The sequence below is a fragment of the Salmo salar genome, chromosome 09 (genome assembly GCF_965601325.2).
Source record: "Salmo salar chromosome 09, fSalSal1, whole genome shotgun sequence".
Taxonomy (NCBI): Eukaryota; Metazoa; Chordata; class Actinopteri; order Salmoniformes; family Salmonidae; genus Salmo; species Salmo salar.
In genome coordinates this window covers 135,895,745-135,914,177 of record NC_138299.1, presented here as the reverse complement: position 1 = coordinate 135,914,177, position 18,433 = coordinate 135,895,745, and the positions used below count along the sequence as shown (strand labels likewise).

Below are 18,433 nucleotides of genomic sequence, written 5' to 3'. Positions count from 1 at the left end.
GATCCTGCTAAAAACATATCTTTCTACAGATGGCACCGTGTCTACTCAGGGCACATCTATGTGACATCCACAATTCACATTTTTATCCCACTTTCCAGGCATGCTTATCAAGCAGGAGAGAGATAGATGTGAAAGATTGGAATTGAAGAGACAGTCAGCCAAATCACTATGTAGGCTGAAAAACCTCTTTCCCTGTTGTTGGCTCTAAATGCATGAGACCAAATTGCTGCCCTCACTAATAGCAGGTTACACTGCACAACCAGGTAAATGTATAAACAACATATGAGGTAGGTAAGGAGTTTTAAATAGAATGTTCCAATCAGGGAGTGTGAGCCTCAGTGTAGCACTGGTCTGGCTTGCTTATGCTTGTTTTCCATTTTCAGCAGTGTATGACTCCAGTAAGTCACTACCAGCATGCGTCAAGTGACAACAAACAATTACATGGAAAACCAGTGGCATGGTGTCTGTTGGCTGTAGTTACATTTCAAGTAAATGCAGCAAGATACATTCTGAAAGCCCAAGCCTCCCATCACTAGTGCTGTTACAATATATTCTGACAAAATGCAGCCACATTCATTTCAAAGTACAAGAAGTATTTGAGTACAATGCCATGGTAATACATTAGTAATGGGTCTACAATGAGTGGCTGCAGTGGTAGCCTACGATAATGGGTAAAGCAATCTGTCTCCAGCAGCCATTTATTACCAATTTAAATCAGGGAAGCGGCTTAAACCCAACAGTAAATATGATCTGTATTAGGCCCACTCTGACAAATACAACTCATTATTCAAAACCATGTAATCAGATAACAAATCAGGATTAACGCAGAATAAATTTGTCAACACCACACGTCAATAAGCATGGTGACAGTTGAGCTGGCATAGGCTTGCCTGCATGGTCCGCCTGGAATGGAAAGCACTCTCTCAGAATGATGGGAGATTTTCCTCACTCTAGTGGATACAACTGATGCCTTGTGAAATATACAGAGTCATTGGTAAAAGGAGGGGGGGGGGGGGTTGTACGGAGATGGAAGCTGTCTGGTGTGCAAAGGGTGGAAAAGGTGCATCTCTCTATCAAAGCGAAGTCTATTACTCCATCCATCTCCATAATGCTGAGAGCCAAGCACAGAGACGCTAAACCTTTGTTGATTCCTTAAGATACATTAAAGGGATGAGGTGAGACCGAGTGAGCATGAACAGCATGCTAAGTCACAACAATGGCGACACAGCCATGCAAAGGCAAAGCATTACCTGGGAGAATCCACATCCTATTGAAGGCATATCAAATGAAGCAGCCCCATAATAATTGATGTACAGTATATCATAGGACAAGTTGATTGACACTGTCTTGATTGTGTAACCTTTATTCAACTAGGGCTTGACATACTCTAACACATTGTTTCTAATCAAATTCATGCTAGGTCCTATCAAACTGCATGATCATATAAAAAGGAAATGGAATGCAAATTAGTCAACGCTGTGCTACAGTGAGAATACTCAGTTAATAAACCTAGACTAAAACTGATTCATACTTCATGAATAATATAAATATATTAACTTGCATTTGTTTGCTGTCATCAGGGGCACTATATATACACTCAGGTCTACTCAGTTATAAATCTTGCACTGTAGATATCGAGCCAACTAGAAAATATAGTGCTCTTGAAAAATTATTACTGACTCTACCCCTTCCAATCTCACTCCAATCTTCTCTCAGTAGAGCAGCCTCGTCTGAGAACACTGTGGCAGAGACATTGTCTTACGTCAGAAAGCATGACGTCTCCATCTGAGGGACGAGCGTCATGTAGGAGTGACGCCACCTGATTAGAAAACAATGGAGGCAGAGATGGACACACCAAATCTTCAAGACAAACATATTATGTTATAGAGGTCTGTCTGGGAAGGTGAGTCAACACCGTGACTCAGTCAACACCGTCAACAGACAGCATTCAGTCAGTCACAGCCGTCATAGAGCTGTGATACCGTCACACAGACAGACACAATGTGTCGCCTTCTGACCCAGTAGTCACTGCCGTGGGTTGGTCAAAGACAACACAGACCACTGAGAATATACAACGCACTCCAGTGAGCTCCAGCTCTCACTAGATTGGAAGCTGTCATATTGATATTTCCATTTCCTTTCTCCAATACTACCAGTGTGTCACGACCGTCAAAGGGCGTAGACCAAGGTGCAGCGTGGTGAGTGTTCATCTTTGTATTTAATTATAAAACAGAACACCTAAACAAAATAATAAACAAACGTAAACGACCGTCATGTCTTGCAGGCCAATAACGAGCAGTACAAAAATAACATCCCACAACTACAGGTGGGGGGAAAGGCTGCCTAAGTATGATACCTAATCAGAGACAACGATAGACAGCTGCCTCTGATTAGGAACCATACTCGGCTCAACACAAAGAAATAGACACCATAGAATGCCCACCCCACACCCTGACCTAACCACATAGAGAAACAAACCGTCTCTCTCAGGTCAGGGCGTGACACAGTGACCCTCAAATAGCTGTCATTTGTGAGGCCATGACAATACTAATGAGAACAGCCTCAGCAACAGGGAATTTGTCATTTGACCAACCCACGGCAGTGACTTCTGGAGTATATTTGTTTGTCTTGAAGATTTGCTGTGTCCATCTCTGCCACCATTGTTTTCTAATCAGGTGGCGTCACTCCTACATGACGCTCGTCCCTCAGATGGAGACGTCATGCTTTCTGACGTAAGACAATGTCTTAAATCACTTAGGAAGCATTCCCATCTGCACTCTAACAGAGACTGCCCATAAGGCCCTGGTCAAAAGTGGTGTACTACTCAGGGAATAGGGGGCCATTTCAGATGCTCTGTAGCCATACTTTAGACCAGGGGTATTCAACTCTTACCTTTCGAGGTCCGGAGCCTGCTGGTTTTCTGTTCTACCTGATAATTAATTGCACACACCTGGTGTCGCAGTTCTAAATCAGTCCCTGATTAGAGGGGGACAATGAAAAATGCAGTGGAACTGGCTTTGAGGTCCAGAGTTGATGGCTTTAAACCATTATAATCAGACAATTGGACCTCCTCATTCAGTCTGAAACCTCTAGATCTGAGATAGCTTTTCTATCCAACAGAGTATGATTATTTCACTTTTCTAGAGGCTATCATAAATATTCTTAGAGGACCTTGGTAGAGCCAGCTTGCGTTAATTTACCACTAGGTAGAATGGAAATAATGATATGAAATCCAGATGAACATATAGTCTCTAAGGTGCAGCCAAACACCTCCAGAAGAGAGCCGGATAGGCAGCCTCTTCAGTGAGTCCACAGCTCTGTCCCAAATGGCACCCTATTCCCTACATAGTGCACTACCTTTGACCAGAGCCATATGAGCTCTGGTCAAAAGTAGTGCACTATATAGTGAATAGGGTGCCATTTTGGACACAACCATCTCTTTAGTATATCAGAGACAATATATTCAGTGGTGTAAAGTACTTAAGTAAAAATACTTTTAAGAACTACTTAAAAGTAATTTTTGGGGATATTTATATTTTACTTTACTATTTATATTTTTCACAACTTTTACTTTTACTCCATACATTTTCCCTGACACCCAAAATTACTCTGTACATTTTGAATGCTTAGCAGGAAAGAAAATTGTAAAATGTGCACACTTATCAAGAGAACATCCCTGGTCATCCCTACTGCCACTGATCTGGCAGACTCACTAAACACAAAGTCTTTGTTTGTAAATGATATCTGAGTATTGGAGTGTGACCCTGGCTATCCGTAAATAAAAAAAACAAGAAAATTGTGCTGTCTGGTTTGCTTACTATAAGTAATCTTTTATTATTTGTACTTTTACTTTTGATACTTAAGTATAGTTAAAACCAAGTACTTTTAGACTTTTACTCAAGTAGTATTTTACTGGGTGATTTTCACTTTTACTGAAGTCATTTTCTATTAAGGTAGCTTTACTTTTACTCAAGTCTGACAATTGGGTACTTTTACACCACTGGATATTTGTGACAGTCTAATACGTTCTTGTGGTTTTACTGGTCTGGAGCTTTATGGCGTGGGTGACGGCATTAATCATCCTGAAATCATCCTAACTCCCAGGAGCTCATCGTGATAGCTTTAGTGGTAAAATACAGTACACTCCCACTCTATCTCTCTTACTCACTCACTCCCTCTTCATTTCTCTCTCAAACGTTATCATCTCCATCTCTCTCTCTGTCTCTCTCTCTCTCTGTCGTAGTCTTTCCCTCTCCCTCTTCATTTCTCTCTCAAACATGATCTTCCCCATCTCTCTCTCTCTCTCTGTCTTAGTCTTTCCCTCTCCCTCTTCATTTCTCTCTCAAACGTTATCATCTCCATCTCTCTCTCTGTCTCTCTCTCTCTGTCTCTCTCTCTCTGTCTTAGTCTTTCCCTCTCCCTCTTCATTTCTCTCTCAAACGTTATCATCTCCATCTCTCTCTCTGTCTCTCTCTCTCTGTCTCTCTCTGTCTCTCTTACTCCCTTCCTCTCTCCCTCCCTCTTAATTCATCTCTCTCTCTCTCGCACTTGCTTTTTCTCTCCATCTCCCTAAAAGTAGTATTATTTCAGGAGAAAACAAGTTGTCCTGACATTACTTAATTACATGCTCCTAAGAATATAACTTTTAGAGCCATCCATCCCTCCTGTTACAGTTTTTCTCCATTGGTTTGGCTCATTTCTTGAAACAGAAATTACATTCTCAAAACTACATGGACAAACCTCCAAACCACTTGGCAATTGTTCACAACAGAATTGAATTTCTCATTCATTTCATCAAATTGCAAATGTCTAAGTACATGTCTCAATGTCTCAGTACATCTTTGCAAATGATTAAGTACATGTAGCCTACATTTAGCACAATTTCCAAGTGAATAGATCTTATCGATCTAAACTGATTGTTGATTCTCAGTCTAATGGTTGTTCGCTCCAAAACGTGTCAGCGTCATTTCATTGTATAAGTCATCACATGCACAATAGTCTGTTCAATTGTCAAAATTAGTCAAGAACATAATACCATGAATACCATATATGAATCCCTTGGAACATTTGATAAATTTATTACAGCAATTGACAGTCAGGTGAAACTAGAACTTGACTAACGAAGGAGGAGTTTCACACATCTCAGATGACCAATCAAACAGTATGTTTAGTTACCTGACAGGTGCTGTCCATGACTGTGAATGCTGCCAAACATGTATGTAAAGAGCTTGACCATGCAGGACCAGTACAATTTCTGAACATGGAGGCACCTGGCCAAGTAAATGAACAAGGGCAACTGCCTGCTCGAGGAAGAGGAAGAGGAAGAAGAAGAGGAGGGGTAGTAAGGGTGCGTGGTGGTGGAATAGGGGGAAGAGGCCGAGGAGCACGAAGACACAATTATAGACCATGTTATCAACCATGGCCTCACAATGGCGGAGGCAGGTCGCCGAGTGCAGCCTAATGTGCCTCGCTCAACAGTCTCCTCCATCATCCAAACCTTTCACTGGGAAAACAGGTATGTAGTCAGTCAATGATGGAATTATATGTTGTATAGGACAGGACACTGTGCATAGAGCAAGAAATATATTTATTTACACATTTACCTATTCATTTAGTGTGTGTGTGTGTGTGTGTGTGTGTGTGTGTGTGTGTGTGTGTGTGTGTGTGTGTGTGTGTGTGTGTGTGTGTGTGTGTGTGTGTGTGTGTGTGTGTGTGTGTGTGTGTGTGTGTGTGATAGGTCTACAGTAATATCTTACCTCAATGGGATGTTATGATACTAAAAATGACAAGAAAAACATTGGAGAAAATAAACTATTTTACTATCTACAGTAGTGATGATACAGTTTACAGTAGTATTCCAGTCACTGTGCAGTGATGCATTAGAATTGTGGTAAAGTTACTGTAAGTAAAACAACAATACAATTACATAGGTAACTCATTCTGTAAGGAATACATAAGGTATACATTACGAATGGAGTGTTGTCCTTTGACTTCTATATCTAGGATTGGACGACAACCTTGCACGGGTGGCAGAGGAAAACTTCTCAATGAACAACAAGAACAAGAGATCTGTAACATGGTGATGGCAAATAATGCCATCACATTGAGACAGATCCACGCTGCAATCCTACAAGACAATGCCATATTCCAAAATGTCAACTCTATAAGCAACTCCACAATAGACCGGATATTGAAGAAGCACCAGATGACAATGAAGCAAATTTACAGGGTACCATTTGAGAGGAACTATGATAGAGTGAAAGAGCTGCGGTACCAGTATGTACATGTAAGTCAGTTACTGGTTGTCCATCATTATAACCTTTTTACAATTAAGCAGTGGTTCCCAAACTTTTTTGGCTTCAGTACCCACTTTACCTGATTTGTGTATCCAGGTAATCCAGGTATGGAAGTATTTGATTTATCTGACTTCAACATTTCGCCTAAAAACTGCAGCTTACTGTATGATGCAATTATCATTATAATCCTTATTTTGAAGAATATAACATACAATAAGAAAAGGGGTCAAAGAGCTACAATTAGTGCCTCCCATGTAAATCTATCTAATACTGTGGGTTTTACTGTAACATTTCAGTAAGTCTAGTCATTGATGATTTCCCCCCTCCCCTTTCTGTCAAATACCCCTGTAGTACCTCTGCATAGGGGTACATGTACCCCAGGTTTGGAACCACTGGAGTAGTGGCCAGTAGTATATTGAACTTGTGGAGAACATAGAACATTCCTATGTAATTGTCTGTAACTGTAGTGTATGACTCTTCTGTATGACTGATTTGATGTTTTCTTTTTTTACGCTATTGTAGAGAATAATGGCATTGGAAGGAAACGAGACCCATCACATCCTCGTGTTTGTGGATGAAGCTGGCTTCAACCTGGCCAAGGGCCGAAGACGTGGCCGTAATATTATTGGCCACCGGGCCACGGCGGATGTCCCAGGCCAGCGAGGGGGCAATATAACTATGTGTGCTGCCATATCTGAGAATGGTGTGGCCACTCACATCCCCAGTCTTGGCCCATACAATACACAGAAGCTCCTCGTCTTCTTGGACCGCCTTCATTTTGATTTGATCCCTGAAAATGAGAGAGGTCTCGTAGGGCCTCACCTACCACAATATGTCATTGTATGGGACAATGTGAATTTCCACCGTGGCCCGCTCATCAGGGCCTGGTTCAATACTCATCCAAGGATGGTCATGGTGTTCCTACCACCTTACTCTCCTTTCCTCAATCCTATTGAGGAGTATTTCTCCGCTTGGAGGTGGAGAGTGTATGAGAATCAGGCTCAAGATCAGAGGTCCCTGCTCCATGCAATGGACGCTGTGTGTGAGGATATTACAGGAGATCAGTGTAGGGGATGGTTGCGACATGCACGCCGTTTCTTCCCTCGTTGCATCGCAAGGGAGAATATACGCTGTGATGTGGACGAGAATCTGTGGCCAGACAGACAGCAGCGTGTGGATGGCCAGGAGGGTGAGGATGGTGGCCAGGAGAGGGAGGGTGAGGACAGCGACCAGTGAAGAACTGTTAGTTGTGAAACTCCAGCTTTATTTACAGCACTGTAGGCTGCATATAATTTTCATTGTTTTTTGTTTGTGTGTTTATATTACAGTATATTATGCTGTATACATTTCTTTTTACTCTGATGTATGGAAGTTACTTTATGTGTGTGAATGATAATAGTTACAATTTCCTTGGCAGTATGAGTGCCATGTGTGATGTTAAACCTTGGAGGCTACTCTTACCCTAAAATCCTATTTCTTTTTTTCAGTTTTATACACAATTGTATTCTGTTAGCTGGACAAAAAACAGTACAGTAACCATTGTCAATGAAGGACTGGGCTAAGACTGAAAGGTGGACATGAGGGATATTTCAATGGTCCTCTGCCATAGTGACAAAACATCTAAACATTTTGACTTGCAGTGCTTACACAATGCCAAAGGGACGAAGTATTTTGGGTGCACTGACTGTTTAAATGAGAAATAAATTTAGTTTTGGTTAAAGCACCAAGAGTGTTGAGAACGTCCGGTCTGTTTCAAGAAATGAGCCAAAGCAATTGAGAAGGATCTTTGCCATTTTCGTGGCACTGACTCTTTATATGGGAAAGGAATTTAGTTCTGAAGCATGAGTGAACAGTTTTAGGAGAGATATGAGCTTTTGCAAGTGAGCTATAGTGTTGTGCTGAACTGTAAGACTGTTTTGCCAAATGATCTTAGAGTTTTGAGAATGTAATTTCTGTTTCAAGAAATGAGCCAAACCAATGGAGAAAAACTGTAATAAGAGCAAGCCCATCTCTTCAAATCTCAGGACATTTTACCACCATTTTATTAGCTTGCTGTGGTTTATTTTTGAAAGATCTTATCCTCAAGAGGGCATTATTATCAATCACAAAAAAACAACTTCATCCTCTCTCCCTCTTGATATTTTCATGAATATACTACACTGATAATGCTGTTATGAACACAAAATAGTTTCCGCGTAAGGGGTTACATTTTTTCATTGATTGAGGTAGGGGAGCTTTTATGTAAGCTTGAAAGGTTTCTCCAAGGTTTTTCCCATCACACTTTAATGCTTCAAAAACAACAGGTGGGCGGCCACAAAGCTATTCCAATATTATGCATCAATCAAAGACTACGGGATGAGGCGCGATTGGTGAGCCGCAATGCTGCAAAGCACAGACCAATCAAAAGACTACAGTATAATGACATCCAGAGATGAAAAGCCTCAGAGAACAATTGGCTGGCACTTTCCCCAATTCAGCTGACGGCGGGCGCTAACATCTGGACTTGCAATTTAAATCCCCTGTTGTGTGGTGGGCCAGAAACCCCTCATTACATATGAATGAGAACTGTGGAAACATGCAGGTAGTTGAGAGTTACCAGTTCATTCTCCAACTGCAATAACTTCAAACTCATTCTGTTTGCAGAGGGAAAGGGACACAACACAATGCGGCACAAGACATTTGAATAATGCAGTTGTCTGTTTTGTTGTGGAGCTTTGTTCAAAACCCATTATTATGCTTCCCATGGAGACAACCCCCCCCTCCCCCATAATAATAAGAGAGAAAAATGCTACAAAATAGATATTGGTCCAATTTACCTGCTGCCATTTTGCAAATAGAGCCTTTGCCTTCCCTCTTCCCATTGTTACCTCTCAATGTTATGCAGTAATTAAACATCTCTCTAAGCATGGGTATTTCATGCTGTAGTGAGAAATAGTGAGCGGGAGCGATATAGGGGTGCCAGGGTAAATTTGTTACACTTTATAGGTCACATGGAATCCTTACCCTAGTGACTTTGCCAGTCAGATGGAATATATTTCTCAGCCAGTTCTGCTCTGTGGCACAGCACAGTGATAAGGGATGAACAGCACATGTCTCATACGTGACAACCAAATATGTGTGAAGATGTGTGTGTGGGTGTGTACAAACGTGTATGTGTGCATGTACACAAGCTGCATACTCCAGTGCACTACTAATTAGCGTCAGTCAGATTTGTTCACGGTTTGACAGTGAATTGTGTTTAATTACTCAGGGTGCATTCACACCACTTAGGTGATAACACACACACACACACACACACACACACACACACACACACACACACACACACACACACACACACACACACACACACACACACACACACACACACACACACACACACACACACACTGTAACGACTGACGCCGGATTTTGAGAAGCAGGTACGGGGAGTCAACATTTATTCAGGAAGAGACAGGTAACAAAACAGAAACAGCGTCAGCACAAGGGTAAACAACAACAAATGAACATTAATGCTGCAGCGGGGAACAGAGCGGGGGAACAGACAGATATAGGGGAGGTAATGACAGAGGTGATTGAGTCCAGGTGAGTTCAATAATCGCCGATGTGGTGACGGGGGAAGGCAGGTGTGCATAATGCTGGGGAGCAGGGGAGTGGGAGCAGGCGTGACACACACACACAAACACATACACACATATAGACACACACACAAACAACCACACAGACACCCACACACATACAGACACACACACACACGCTTGCACACACATAAGCCTTCACAGACACATGCACTCACTCACTCACTCACTCACTCACTCACTCACTCACTCACTCACTCACTCACTCACTCACTCACTCACTCACTCACTCACACACACACACACTCACACACACACACACACACGTGAAAAGTCAGTTTAAATAAGCAGGCCATTAACACAGTCAACACAAACATGTGACGTAGGTTGCAGCAGAGACAACATTTGTTTCTACAACCCCTGGCATTCATTGAAATTTCACTCTGAGCAGTGGAGAACTGGGACAAGAGAGAGGAAGACAAAGGCTGCAGTCCAAACACTTAAAAGACACACCCTATCCCCTCAACTTTGGCACTAATTTATGAACCTTGTGGTCATTTTCCCAAACTCTAGACACAAAACTCAAAATGGCCATCACTTGTAACACAGGCTGGCCAATGTTCAAAACATTGCATTGTGCATTCATATCTTTAAAGAAACCTTGCACTCGCAGAAACAATGGTTCAAATAACTCATTTATCATGAAAAACCATAGGAACATTTATTTAGATCACCCACACACAAGATACCGATAGTTTCACTATGTAGTTGTTCGTACAATCATTAAATATTGTAGTACAAAATATGTGATACATGTTTCATTGAACAAAATCTGAAATGTATTGATGAAATACAATAAAATCACAACATAGGTTTCTTTGAATCAAAGCAAAAATAATTAGCTACAAAAAAGAAGAAAAAATACAGTAAAATGTCAACTGCAGTGTTCCTCACCTGGCTTACTGTAAAAAGCAAAACAAAGGATTGATTACTGTACTTCTATATTCCCATCAACCCTGTCTTGTCAATTTGGCCACACGTTCTCATCCACATCACAATGGATGTTTTCATTAGCCAAACATCTTGGGAAGAATCTTCAGGCATGGTGAATCCAGGCCTGACACTGGTCTGCCGTGATGTCATGGCATGCGTCATCCATGGCCTGGAGAAGGGTGGCTTGTTTGTGAGGGCGCCTATCATATACCTTCCACCTCCATGTGGAGAAAAATTCCTCAATCGGTTTAAGGAAAGGAGAGTATGAGGGTAAGTACAGGGTGGTAAATTGTGGATGGGCCTGAAACCATGCTTGCACCATTTGATCATGGTGGAATCTGACATTATCCCACACAATGACATAGGTCACACCATCAGCTCTGCAGACCTGATTTAGCTCATCAAGGAAGGTTACAAGGAGAACTGCATTATTTAATCCAATACGAGGTCTGTGTCCCACCACACCATCTTCCAATATAGCCGCACACTTGGATGGTTGCCCGCTGGCCAATGAAATTCCGACCTCTCCTCCTTGTCTTGGCCAGGTTGAAGCCTGCCTCATCCAAAAAGAGGAATTTCTGATGGTTTTCGTCAGCATCCAGCTCCATCACCCTCTAAAAAGACATTTTGGAAAGAGAATTACTGATTACAATGATGTAGAATTTTGGGGGAATTTTTCACAACAGGCATCTTGAAACTGAACATACCTGAACATACTCAGTCCTCAGTTGCTTCACTCTGTTTGAATTTCTTTCAAAAGGCACATTGGTATAGCTGTTTTAGAGACACCTGGTGCCTTTTCAGCATGCGTGCAATAGTCGGCAAACTTATGGCTTCCACATTGTTGAACATGTCGTCATTGTCCAAGATGTGCTGCCAAATTTCTGTAAGGCGAATATCATTTCTGGCCCGAACCAAATTGACCACAGCCCGCTCTTGTTGGTCAGTCAGAATTTTGCCTCTGTCTCCCCTATTTGGCCTAGTCTCAATTCTGCAGGGAAAATTACAGTAAGAACACATTTAGTCACATCACCTACTCAGTGGTGCACATTGGCATGCAGTATACAGTCATTTGATAATTGAGAATAGCCTAATGTTTAGTGCATGCTGAAGACTTACCGGTTCTCATTGCGGAAAGTTCTGATGATTGAGGCTACTGTTGATCTTCTGAGGTTTGGTTGAATCATTGTAGCTGCCTCAGTCATTGTCATGCCATGATTTACGACATGGCCTACAACTATTGCTCGTATTTCATTGGACACTCTTTGCTGTTGCTGCCGCTGTCTCGGTCCGTGGCCTTGTCCTCTACCACGTTCCCCCACACCTCTCAAACGAGGCCCATAGACCACCTCTCAGAAGGGGTGCTTGTCCCCTGCCATTCCTTTGACCACCACGTCTTCCTCGTCTTCCTCCTCCCACTGCTTGACCTCTCTTGTGACTGGATCACCTGCCGGCTCCATGTTATCGCTATGTTGTTGTAGGTGGATACCACTCATTTCACTATGTACTCACTATGTACCACACTGTGAAATCAATCATCAGTAACGAGCTGGCAGTATTGGAAAAGCAATTATAAGGGCCTGCATACATACACTCACTGGCCACTTTATTAGGTACACCTACGTGTTAACGCAAATAGCCTGCTCCTTCGAACAGAGAATCATGTGGCTGCCTGTAACTCAATATATAGGGTATATAGAGTAGAGAGCTTTAGTTGTTGTGCGACCAAACATCAGAACGGGCAAGATGCGTAATCTAAGCAACTTTGACCGTGGTATGATTGTTGGTGCCACACATGGTGGTTCCAGCATCTCAGAAACAGCTGCCTTCCTGGGATTGTTACGCACTACAGTCTCTAGAGTTTACAGAGAATGGTGCGATAAACAAAACACATTCAGTGAGCGGCAGTTCTGTGGGCAAAAACACCTTGTTAATGAGAGAGGTCAGAGGAGAATGTCCAGACTCATTCAAGCTAACAGAAAGGCCACAAATGGTGTGCAGAAGGGCATCTCTTAACGTACAACACCGTGAATAATTAAGGCTGTTGTGGAGGCAAAAGGGGGTCCTATCCAGTACTAGATAGGTGTACCTAATAAACTGACCGGTGAGTGTACCGTAATGTCAAGTCTGAAAACATGGTCTGGAAAAGTGGTACATGGGACCATTGAAACAGTGTTATGATAAAGAATGATGATGAAATATTACATCCATAGCTAATGTAGTCCAATTGGTTCATGTTGCACAGTAATTGGTGTCAATGGATCTCGTTATCCTAAAACTTTCATGATCTAAACATGGAATATTGTTTGTCAGTTTCCATAAAACTATGCATTAAGGGTAATGCAACAGTTACTTATCATTTAGAGCAGTTGTATCAGTTGATAGTTAGATCATTGTAATGAAATGAATAGACAGTCATCTCAGACGTAATGTGTGAATTGCATTTTGAAATGGTAATACTTTGATGTTAAGTTGTGTCATTTTGAACAGGTGATTTTAGTTCAATGAACAAATGATCTTAGCTTTATGTGTGCTGTATCCAAGCAACTGGAAAAAGTGTTAGAGTTGTGAAAAATGTGCACTTTGATCATCGGTTGTGAGCTTTGTGTCTAGAGTTCTGAAAAATGACATCAAGGTTCTGAAATTAATGCCAAAGTGATTAAAAAAAACTGCAAGTGGACAGTCCTGATAACGTATCATGACGTCTGGCGAGTATACACTTGCAGGGCGAGGGAGGAAGGAATGCTTTTCAAATGGACCACCCTCACTCGTTCATCCCGCGATGATTGTGTTTTCAGCCACTGGTAGCTTGTGGGTGCTTTGTATACGCTACAGTCAATTATGATTGCATGTCTACTTAAATGAAATATATAATTATTAATATAAGCCTACTGTATGATAGCTAGCAAATTAATTAGCTAAATAACGTTAGCCTGCCTAGCTGGAACGTCTGAAGAAGGAAAACATTTTATTTCTACAACTTCCAAAAGCTAACCAAACAAAAACATCATTACTTTTACGAGACCTGTAATAGCCTCATTAATAGCACAATTTCGAACTTAATTTACATTCGTTTTTACTTTCACTTGTATGTTGACTCCATATTGACCTTGAGGTTGTCATTTTTGGCTGACTTTTCTTAGCGGATGTACGTGTTGAGTGCTCATCGTAAATTTGAATGAAAATGAACACTGAATACAAATAAACAAAAATGACAGCCGGCAGTTCTGTCAGGTTACTCTAACAAAACAGAAAACAACTTCCCACACAAACCACGGGAAAAAGGCTGCCTAAGTATGGCTTCCAATCAGAGACAATGATAGACAGCTGCCTCCGATTGGAAACCATACCCGGCCAAAACATAGAAATACAAACATAGAATGCCCACCCTCTATCACACCCTGACCTAACTAAACAGAGAAAAAAACAGCTCTCTAGGTCAGAGCGTGACACCATCTCTCTAAAAGAAAAGCACTTGAAGCAAAGAATCTGCGTAATTTAAATTTTCAGTTACCCCAGTGGGCGTGATAGCTTATCTAAACTCCCTGGGAACATGGAATCCTTTATAGGAACAAACCAACTGAAACCTGCTGAATAATGCTACCACTGTTCCTAAATGACAGATACAACCATATAAATGATTGCTCATAAACAAGGCATGCATGATGATGCATTTCCCTGGCTGTTATATTACAATGCGGTCGAAGGCCCATGCTACTGATGTGATGACGTGGTGCTCCGTGTGTATGTATGTATGTGTGTGTGTGTGTGTGTGTGTGTGTGTGTGTGTGTGTGTGTGTGTGTGTGTGTGTGTGTGTGTGTGTGTGTGTGTGTGTGTGTGTGGGTGTGTTGTGCTCCATGAGGATTTCCCTTCCTGTAAAGCCTCTCCCTTCTTTAGCGCTTATCATATTTTACACTTTAACTACCACCTCTAATGGTGATAATCTGCTTAATCACAGGGCTATTCTTAGACTACAGACACAGCAGATGGAGACTGCCAGGATGACCTCACCAGGAGAAATATCCTCTGTGCTTAGAAATGAAAAACCGGCATAAGCACTGATAACATTTGTCCCTAGCGTTTCCACAAGAGGTATAAAGAGGGTCTTGGGTCGCATCCAGGACAGGATTTATCTTCCTCAGGTTCCATGGAGGTGTTCCAAATGACGCCATATTCCCTATATAGTGCACTACATAGGTACAACTAAGGACTGGAGATGTATTTATCTAGAGGGAAATTAGTTAACAAGGACAAAGACATTTGGTTGGACAAAGCTGGAAGGACAGAGCATACAAGCAACATGCAACAGATGATCTCCATTCCAGACAGGGACAATAGTTCCAGACCACCTACGATTTTCACCATGAGCCTACTGTGTGAAAGCCTGGTGTTAAGAGCAACAACACACCTGTTACAACGGTGTTCCTGTAGGGAATCCACTCAACAGTGATCAGCAACCATTACTGTTATACAACTGAGTCACCTTCCTTCGCCTCCTTCGCCTCTATCTTCCCACCGGGGTCTTGCATTAGCAATCAGCCTCTCTCAAGGCCTGGAGATAGACTTCTCTCCAATAAATCAAAACAGAAATCATTGACCCACGTTAAATAGTTCCCCTGACCACATCCCAAGCTGCATGCAAATTCCCTGGTGATGTGTGATTCTAGCATTACAGTTCAAATGATTCCCCTTTCACTGTTCAAAAGACCTGTAAAAAAAAAAAAAAATCCCATGTGAGGAAGCCTGAGGATATATCAGCCTGGCAGGCATGTAAGCCCAACCTGACCCATGTGATAGGATAAGGCACTTTTCAGGGTGCTCACAAAGGAAGAGAGATAAGGGGAAGATGAGAGAGGAAGAAAAACAGGAAAGAGAGAGAGTTGAACTAAGCTCTCCGGGTGTTATCAAAGGAAAAAATGAAACTAACCTCTGGCATCGAAAAACTCCTCATCTGAGCTGTCAACAGACTCCTGTGCAATGTCCTGCATCCGCCAGTGGGAGGCACTGTGCTGGCGGGAAGCGGCTTAGGGGTAGAAAGAGAAAAACAGATCAATTTCTGTCAGGAGAAACGTCTATGTACGGCATCATGTCATTATTCAGAGTATTCAAGAACAAATGAATTATGTGAATCTATAGGTTTTTCTTTTCAGCTTCTGTCTATAAATGGCAGCAGAACAATTGCATTAGCTTGTAGGGCCTTGGGCAGAGAGGCTCCAATGGCCTCCAGTGTTACAGAGCACAAATCAAGCAAACCAGAGCCCTATTTTGAGAAATTGAAGGGGGCTCATATAAAGAAATATAAGGCTCTGAAGCAAACCAATTGAGTTCAGAGGTTAGCCAGCTCATATTCTCTTTGAACCATAAAATATTGGAGAGGGTGGCTCCATATCTAGGTGGGCTACTGTCCCAGTGAGTTCCTCAAATTCCCATTCTTCAGGACTAGAAAGAGGGAGTATTTAGAGAGATCCCTCAAGCTCTGTTCTTCTAAGATCCGTGTTAATAAAGTAATGCCAGATAAAGGCAATAATGTTCATTAGAAATGACTTTCAGACAACCAACGATTCTTCCTTTAAGTACTATTGAATTCAAACAAGATCAATGACAAGTGAAAGTGACAAAGTAAGTCGTTCCATTGCGGTAACCCCCAGAGAACTGCAATGGGAGAGAAAAATGTCACCTAATTGAGTTGTGTGAGCTTTCCCGACTTTACACACAGAGAGCCAGTGTCTGAGAATCTAAGAGCCTTTACTCCACAACACAACAACACCAGGCTGCTTATGTTTGATCTCAGCTCTTTTCATCCCCTCATCCCTCCCTCCCTTCCTATATTATCTACTTCCAGATGACATTTGCAGAGTACCATACTGGATGTTGAAATGGCTTTGATTACCATGGCACCTTCTCTGCCCTCACTGTTTTCACTCTCTCCGTCTCTCTCTCTCCTACGGCCCGCTTCTCCTTATCGCTACACAGGAATTAATGAGCTTTTCATTTCTTACAGGACTCCATCAGGTCAAATGTTTTCACTGTTAATATCTCATTGAGGGATGGGTGTCTCAAACGTTGGAGTTCTCTATTAGAGTCATGAAATGGAGGATAGGTTAGTCTATGCTCAATAACAGCCTGGACTAGGCCAGCACCTTTCACGACAGGACCCTTGAATTTACTTTTTGCACTGTCTCTATGCACACTCACAGGACCATACACACTCACACTGATACTCCAACACACATGCACAAACACCCACTTCATAATTTACTCACACACACATAATATGCACATACATTTATACTGACTCTACACACACCCACTCACATAGAATCATCATATACGCTGCTGCTACTCTGTTTTTCATATATCCTGATGCCTAGTCACTTTACCTCTATACATACAGTATCTACCTCTATTACTCCAGTATCACTGCACATTGTAAATAGGCTACTAGAACTGACTGACCATATATATAGTATGCTTACTTACTTTCTCGTGTTCTTCTTATTTCTTATTTTTATTTATTGTGAGTTTTTGTTCTACCTTATGTTAGGTTAAGTCCTACATTAATTACTGCAATGTTGGGTTTGGAGCTTGTCACAGCTAATACTTACTGAAAATGGGTTTTCAGGGGTTCATCCTGGTTCATTTCATTGGACTACATTTGTTTACAGTCGAGTGTATGGAGACACACCATATGGGCCCTGGTCAAAAGTAGTGCACAATAGAGGTCGACCGATTAATCGGAATGACCGATTAATTGGGGCCGATTTCACGGTTTCATAATAATCGGAAATCGGTATTTTTGGACGGCATTTTTTTTTTTTTACACCTTTATTTAACTAGGCAAGTCAGTTAAGAACACATTCTTATTTTCAATGATGGCCTAGGAACGGTGGGTTAACTGCCTTGTTCAGGGGCAGAACGACAGCTCGGGGATTCAATCTTGCAACCTTACGGTTAACTAGTCCAACGCTCTAACCACCTGCTTTACATTGCACTCCACGAGGAGCCTGCCTGTTACGCAAATGCAGTAAGAAGCCAAGGTAAGTTGCTAGCTAGCATTAAACTAATCTTATAAAAAACAATCAATCAATCATAATCACTAGTTAACTACACATGGTTGATGATATTACTAGTTTATCTAGCCTGTCCTGCGTTGCATATAATCGCTTAACCATAAACATCAATGCCTTTTTTAAAACCAATACACAAGTATATATTTTTAAACCTGCATATTTAGTTAATATTGCCTGCTAACATGAATTTCTTTTAACTAGGGAAAATGTGTCACTTCTCTTGCAACAGAGTCAGGGTATATGCAGCAGTTTGGGCCGCCTGGCTCGTTGCGAACTGTGAAGACTATTTCTTCCTAACAAAGACAGCCGACTTCGCCAAACGGGGGATGATTTAACAAAAGCGCATTTGCGAAAAAAGCACAATCGTTGCACGACTGTACCTAACCATAAACATCAATGCCTTTCTTAAAATCAATACACAGAAGTATATATTTTTAAACCTGCATATTTAGCTAAAAGAAATCCAGGTTAGCAGGCAATATTAACCAGGTGAAA

The 18,433-nt window shown here is 41.7% G+C and overlaps 1 protein-coding gene across 1 annotated transcript in view; it reads right to left on the bottom strand.

The window, feature by feature from the left end:
• The window catches only part of LOC106612781 (membrane-associated phosphatidylinositol transfer protein 3), a 173,069-nt gene that overhangs the window by 122,955 nt on the left and 31,681 nt on the right, over positions 1 to 18,433 (bottom strand). The window contains exon 2 of the mRNA XM_082956328.1: positions 15,796 to 15,891. Within this exon, the coding sequence (XP_082812454.1) occupies positions 15,796 to 15,891 (96 nt within the window). The remainder of the gene's footprint in view (positions 1 to 15,795; positions 15,892 to 18,433) is intronic.